This window comes from Trichomonas vaginalis, chromosome III (genome assembly GCF_026262505.1).
Source record: "Trichomonas vaginalis G3 chromosome III, whole genome shotgun sequence".
Lineage (NCBI taxonomy): Eukaryota > Parabasalia > Trichomonadida > Trichomonadidae > Trichomonas > Trichomonas vaginalis.
Genome location: NC_067205.1, coordinates 15,152,673 through 15,159,682, shown reverse-complemented (window position 1 = coordinate 15,159,682; position 7,010 = coordinate 15,152,673). Strand labels below are relative to the sequence as shown.

At 27.9% G+C, this 7,010-nt stretch overlaps 1 protein-coding gene and 1 pseudogene across 2 annotated transcripts, besides 4 other annotated features; one reads left to right on the top strand and one right to left on the bottom strand.

Moving 5' to 3' along the window:
* Positions 1–254: 254 nt before the first annotated feature.
* Positions 255–292: a mobile genetic element.
* A 722-nt stretch (positions 293–1,014) lies between these two features.
* Positions 1,015–1,127: a mobile genetic element.
* A 425-nt stretch (positions 1,128–1,552) lies between these two features.
* Positions 1,553–1,590: a mobile genetic element.
* A 1,176-nt stretch (positions 1,591–2,766) lies between these two features.
* Positions 2,767–2,803: a mobile genetic element.
* Positions 2,804–3,668: 865 nt separating this feature from the next.
* TVAGG3_0705460 (uncharacterized protein) lies at positions 3,669–5,342 on the bottom strand (the record flags this gene model as incomplete). The annotated part of the gene is made up of 1 exon (XM_001310163.1): positions 3,852–5,342. One exon carries the CDS (start codon positions 5,340–5,342, stop codon positions 3,852–3,854), a length of 1,491 nt encoding a protein of 496 aa, XP_001310164.1.
* A 521-nt stretch (positions 5,343–5,863) lies between these two features.
* On the top strand, positions 5,864–6,999 carry TVAGG3_0705450 (annotated as a pseudogene). Its single transcript has one exon — positions 6,629–6,951. A coding segment is annotated over exon 1 (323 nt).
* Positions 7,000–7,010: the final 11 nt, after the last annotated feature.

Sequence of the window (7,010 nt, the reverse complement as noted above, 5' to 3'; positions counted from 1 at the left end):
TTAATAATTACTACTTCCTTATGATAAAATTTAAATTTTCATACTCTTGAATCAAATTCTTTTTTAATATTTTTATTAGTATTCAAAGGAAATGGGAGCATTATAACTTGAAATTTGGACAAATGATCATTATGAAAGCTTGCCTTAACGTTGTCACGGCTTCCCTTCACTTTCAGAAGGACTTTGGACTGAATAGTTTAGATATTCAAATAATGACTATATTCAACATATCATTTTGGAAGTAAGTCTTGTTTTGTTGTAAACAGAAATTCATCAAAAGTGACACCTCAGAAAAGCTAAAATATTGAATTTTTGGAACTTTTGATAGAGCACGTTTTTAAATATTAATTAAAGTAAATGTATATTTTGTAAAGATTCTTTTTAATAAAAAAATAAAATTTTGAAGAAGAACACAAAATCTTCTGAAAAATAATATCACATAAACTCATATTATTTTCTAATATATAACTATTTTATATAAAAATCAAATTCAATGATCTTAAAAGCGAAGGATAAACCTCAAAATTTACGAATATAATGAGTGGGAATATAATGCTTATCTATCATAAAACCATATGAAATATCAATTTTTGCTTTACGCCTATTCCCACTCAACGATAGAAATTGAGTGGAAATTAATCGTCGAGGAAGTACGATTATGTAAAGTAAAAAATGTTGTGGGATTTTTAATATTATATATTATTTTATAATAAAAATTTTTTGAGTCATTTTAAGAAGCACATATAATTTTTTGAATTTAAAAATTAAAGTAGTGTCAAACGAATTTATCACTTAATTTAATACTCAGATTTCTTAAAATTAATGAAAAAAGGGTTTTCTGAGAACTTTTGAGAATGGTTTTCAAATTCCATTATTGAAAATATATAGGTATTGTATGAAATTCTAACTCTATATTTATTAAAATTCTAAATTTTTAATAAAATAACTTTTCAGAGGAATTATGATTTTGAATGGTTGATTAATAAGTATAAAAATGTCTACGATTTTAAGGAGGGAATTGTTCCTTATGAGGTATACATCATAACTATATACCTCATAAGGAACAATTCCCTCTTGATAGCTGGGAAACTTTCTCTGAATAACTTATCATTTGGAGAAAGTTCCCCAGCTATCTATTAGGAACTAAAGGCTATGAGGCACTAATATATAATCAGTGCCTCATAGCCTTTTGTTTCCTATTAAAAACGAGAAAACTTGTTCGAAATGATAAACAATTTCGAACAAGTTTTCTCATTTTAAGGAGGGAATTGTTCCTTATGAGGTATATAGTTATGATGTATACCTCATAAGGAACAATTCCCTCTTGATATCCTGGATATTTTTGAATATATTTTTTTAATTAAAGTTCTCAAAAGTATTATCAAAAGTGATTTTTAAAAAATATCTCCAATTAATTAACTAATTAAAAGTATTATATTTTTAAAATTAAATAGTTTTTCAATTTTTTTGAAGGAATTGAGATACTTCCCACGACAATAAAATTGAGAGGTTTACATTATGACTGATCTTAGCATGCAACAATATTTTGCATTGTTGTAAACAGAAATTCATCAAAAGTGACACCTCAGAAAAGCTAAAATATTGAATTTTTGGAACTTTTGATAGAGCACGTTTTTAAATATTAATTAAAGTAAATGTATATTTTGTAAAGATTCTTTTTAATAAAAAAATAAAATTTTGAAGAAGAACACAAAATCTTCTGAAAAATAATATCACATAAACTCATATTATTTTCTAATATATAACTATTTTATATAAAAATCAAATTCAATGATCTTAAAAGCGAAGGATAAACCTCAAAATTTACGAATATAATGAGTGGGAATATAATGCTTATCTATCATAAAACCATATGAAATATCAATTTTTGCTTTACGCCTAATTTTGACGACAATTAGCAAAAAATGTTAAATGTTAACACTCAGTCCATTTGAATATGAAAAATAAAATTGACTTTGATTAAATGTTTTTATTTATCATGCAATTCTTCTTGCGACCAAAGATTTGAATAAAATTTCAAAAAATAAGATAGCTTAAAAAATAATATACGGTAGTGTTTACTAATAGATGAATAGTATATAAATTCTATTAAAATGGATTTGATCCAAAAAAATATATATAATTTGATCATAAATAAAATCGTTTTAAATTACTTCTTCATTTAAATTATAACAATTATTTTTGGTTTTATATTTTTTTGGATCAAATCCATTTTAATAGAATTTATATACTATTCATCTATTAGTAAACACTACCGTATATTATTTTTAAGCTATCTTATTTTTTGAACTTTTATTCAAATCTTTGGTCGCAAGAAGAATTGCATGATAAATAAAAACATTTAATCAAAGTCAATTTTATTTTTCATATTCAAATGGACTGAGTGTTAACATTTAACATTTTTTGCTAATTGTCGTCAAAAATTAGGCGTAAAGCAAAAATTGATATTTCATATGGTTTTATGATAGATAAGCATTATATTCCCACTCATTATATTCGTAAATTTTGAGGTTTATCCTTCGCTTTTAAGATCATTGAATTTGATTTTTATATAAAATAGTTATATATTAGAAAATAATATGAGTTTATGTGATATTATTTTTCAGAAGATTTCATTCTATATGCCTATGAAAAGTACTCTCAAAACTAACTTTTTCCTAATTATAATTAAATCTAGAATATTGTATTATGCTTAGTATTATTTCATTTTTCTCATTCAATTTAGAATTTACAAATGTCAAAAAATTGAGAGCTGTCACTTTTGATGAATTTCTGTTTATTACAGCATCAACATCAATTATAAAACACATTCATTTTTCCAAAAAAATCACAATTTTGTGATTTTGTAATAAAAATTGTATTTTTTCATTTTATTTTTCATTTTTTGAAATTTTTTTGGAATTTAAACTTAAAGCAAAGACAGATTTTTATATATGATTAGAGTATACTTGATGATTCGGTTATAATTTTATCTCTAAAAGTTATACATTCCTTTTAACAATGAGTATTTCGATTCAATATCATGTATTCAAAGCATTTTTGAGCCTACTTTACTTAAGAAATCAGATTCAACACATTAGTATATTACGATAGGATTGCTATAAAACGATAATATCAATTTTTTAAAGAAATATTTTCTGATCTCGTTTTTCAAGCATAAATTTAGGATTTATTATTAGTTATTCACCATATGTTATTGAATTCCTGTAGAAATAACTACTGATACTTCATTATTGTTAACAAATTGAAACAAAATTTCACAGAATCTTTTGAAGAATGATATATTTATGCATTACTCAAGCTACAAAAATGATGCAGAGCATTAGCATATGCATCATTAACTTATATCTTCTAATTAAATTCTAGGTTAATATATCACAAAATTGGCAAGACCAATTTTCTTCATACGACACATTTAGTATATATGGTATATATGCAATCTATGCTCTTGAGTATATGGCTTAAATCCGGTCAGAAAAAAAGTGTCTGTACCTTTTTATTAACAACATCCAACTCAAATTTAGATGTCAGTCTTGCAAATTAGATGTAAAATGCATTCTATTTAATATTAATACACTAGGAACATATATTTCAGCCAAATTAGAGCCTGTAAAATTCTAGGACCTAATTCATCATCAATGTGTCCAATGCTTTTGTTTATGGCCAAGTTACTCCCAAAAAATCACTATGTCAATGTATTGTGTCACTCCCATGGAGAGGAAATTGTCGCTGAAGCTCCGCATTTGGTTTAAGTATGGCTGCATCTGAAAGGAGAAAAAAAAATAATAGTTTCTAGATAAATAATTTTAAATAAATCTCGATGCTACTTTTTAGAAGTGCTGATCATCCTCTCCAAAAATAACAGCAAGGGCGCAAAATGATAAGTATAGCGTTCCAATGTAAATATCAACTTTTCGACACTTAATAGCCGTCCAAATTAACTGTAATTTTGATGGCTTTCTAACGACAATCATACTTTTTACTGTGATTTCGCAAAATAAGTAGCTCCAGTGAGACAAAGCTTTCTTAAAAGAATCTGAATGTTTTTTGGAAGTCATTGCTTTAAAGAAATGAATCTGGTTGTTGATAGGACCTAGGTGATTGAATCGAATTGGAATATTTCCATTGCCTAATAAGATAAGGTGGTAATATTCCTGAAATTCAGATGGGGTGCCATCAAATGCGAATCGGAACTTTTTAGCTTCTTCAAATGAGTAGATCAAAGCTTCATTTGGAAAAACTTTATCGTATGCACTCAAAGCATGGCCTTCACTGAATGTATATTCGTCAATATCGAATCTGTTGAGGATTTGCTTCATGTGGTCGTCCAATTTGATGGTCCATGGAAAAACGATTTTTAAATCATCGAAATTGAATGTGTTCCATGCTAAGTATATAGCGCAAAAAGCATCCAAAATAGCCGAAGCCTTTTCAACATTTTTGGCCTTTGATAGTAAATCCGGTTTATTAAAACGTGAGGCAATTGATTTAATTTCTGAATAAAAGTCTTTAGAGTTTTTAATACTTTTCATGTGGTCAATTTCTTTAGATAAGTCCTTTAACTGGCTTGGGGACATTTTGTCAGGAGGATTTAAGTATTTTAAAACATCTTCGTTAAACCGTGATCCATCGTAGTAGTTTTTGATTTCGTTTGGGTCAAGGCTCATAAGTGAAATAGTTGGAATAAGATTTTTGACTTCTGATGTAATCATCTTTGTAAAAACTTGCAATCTTTGGATAAAATATTGCTTATTGTAATTTGCGAAGTTCTGTTGTATTATTTCGCTTTGGCCTTCCTTATTTCTGTTGACTCCAGAAAGTATTTCGTCGATATGCAAAAGGGCATCGCAAGCATGGCAGTTCTCGTGGTTGATAACAACGCCTAATGGATGGTACACTAAGTATAGCTCGAATGGATGGCAGTTAAGTCTTGTGTATGGATAAAGACCTTTGCAGTTTTCAGGGTCAATGTCAATGTAAAATGTCAAAAGACCTTTTGGTCCGAGTTCTGGTTCTTTTAATCCTGTTATTTGTTTATTGTTAGTGCGATAAATAAGTTCGGCGTTGTTTGATTCAAGAAATAAATTTAATAGTTTAAATATTGCCCAAAGCATTTCAACTTGCTTAACTTTCGTAAGTGACTCGATAAACAGTTGATTTTTTGCAGCCAAATCCGGTATAAAACCGATTCTTGTTGTATTTAAATCTTTGATAATGTCACGAAATTGATTTTGTAAAGCAATTATTGCTGGGTCATTATTATTTCGTGTGATGGTAGCTTGGTTTGCTGCTGATATGGCACCAGAGTTACCATTGGACATCTTTTCGGATCCAAAAATTCATTCACAACATCAAGTTGAATGATGTGTTTTTTTAAAAAAGGAACCAATATATAGTATGACATATGTTGATATGATTTATCAGGAAAATTCTAGGAATTAATCAATATTTAAAATAAAATTTTTTTTAATTGCTTGTGGAGAATAAATTAGTAAATTTTTATTGATATACAACTTATGGGAAGGCAGGGAATAGCACCCAACTAAAGAGCCTGTGGTCAGGCCAAATAAACCCTATCGTTGTAAAAATTTTATATTCGAGATCGTATTTTACTAGGGCTTTCATAAAAAATCACAAAATTCAAGTTAGAGTTTTTTGATTTTCTATCATATTGCTATCAATCCCCTTGATTACATACACCCAAATTCGACTTTCGAAATTATTATTAAATTATTATACATATCAATAGCAGTTATACAAATAAAATACCTTTTTCAAGTTTTTATATCCATAAATCGAGATTTACATACATAAAAAATGTCTGATTATCAGTTAATCAAAGAAAAAAAAGTTAGTTATATGCCAAAAGACTAACTAATACAGAACGAATACGAGAAGAAAAGTTGTAAAAAAAAGATAGTTATATGCCAAATCTAAAAAAATACATGCATCTTCATCTTTCAATATGGGTAATAGTTTGTTTGATATTATATAGTGATTGATATATACTTTCTCCTGACCAAAAATATTAACTTTTGACCTAGATTGCTTAAATATTAACTTTTGACATTGATGAATCAAATGAAGAAACCGATTTCATGTATTTATTATCGAGAGAGATTGATACATCGAATCCAGATTTAGTTACAATTTTTTCACAATTACAAAAACATCCAAACTCAATTTCACACTTGAAATCATTTATTCTTGCTCTACTAAGAACCAAATCTTCAAGCGGAATAACAGAACGTCTTGCATCATACTTAATTAGCCATGTCACATTACTTGAAGCAATTTCACACAACGTTGAACTTGCCAGTCTATTTTTAATCAGCGAAAACGGCAAACAAACATTCACATCCGTACACAAAGTATTTCTTAAAGAACAAGCATCACGAACTCGCGTTTTTTTTTGCAAGAAAACAGATTCGATAACGTATCTAATTCAAACCATTTAAGCGACTACAAATACTATATATCTCAAATCGATAGCATAGATGAAAGATTGTCGGAACTTGATACTATTGCAAAAGATGCATTCAAGAGTAAAAATGTCAATTCATTAAAGAATGCATTCAAAGAAGTCTATTCTCTTTTAGCAGGATGCATGATATTCAATGATGTTGTTCTTCGAAACCAGTCAAATAAGTCATCAGACTCAATGAGAATGATTCATAATGCATTTCCAGATTCACCACAAGATACAAATGAGTTCATTAAATGGATCAAGCAACTCATTGAAGAACGTGATTCATCAATTAAAAACATTAAAACATTCAACATTGAACAATCCAAAATGTATGAAAAGATTAACAATTTTGAAACCGAGTTACAAACAAAAACTAAACGCACAAAGATCTCAACCAATGATTTCGAAGAAACTCATGAAGCTCTAGTCCAGAAAGTATCAGACTTGCAACGTTAACTTAATGATTTTCATCAACAATTTGGTAATAAAGATACAGAGAGCGTTGAACTCCAACGTTTAA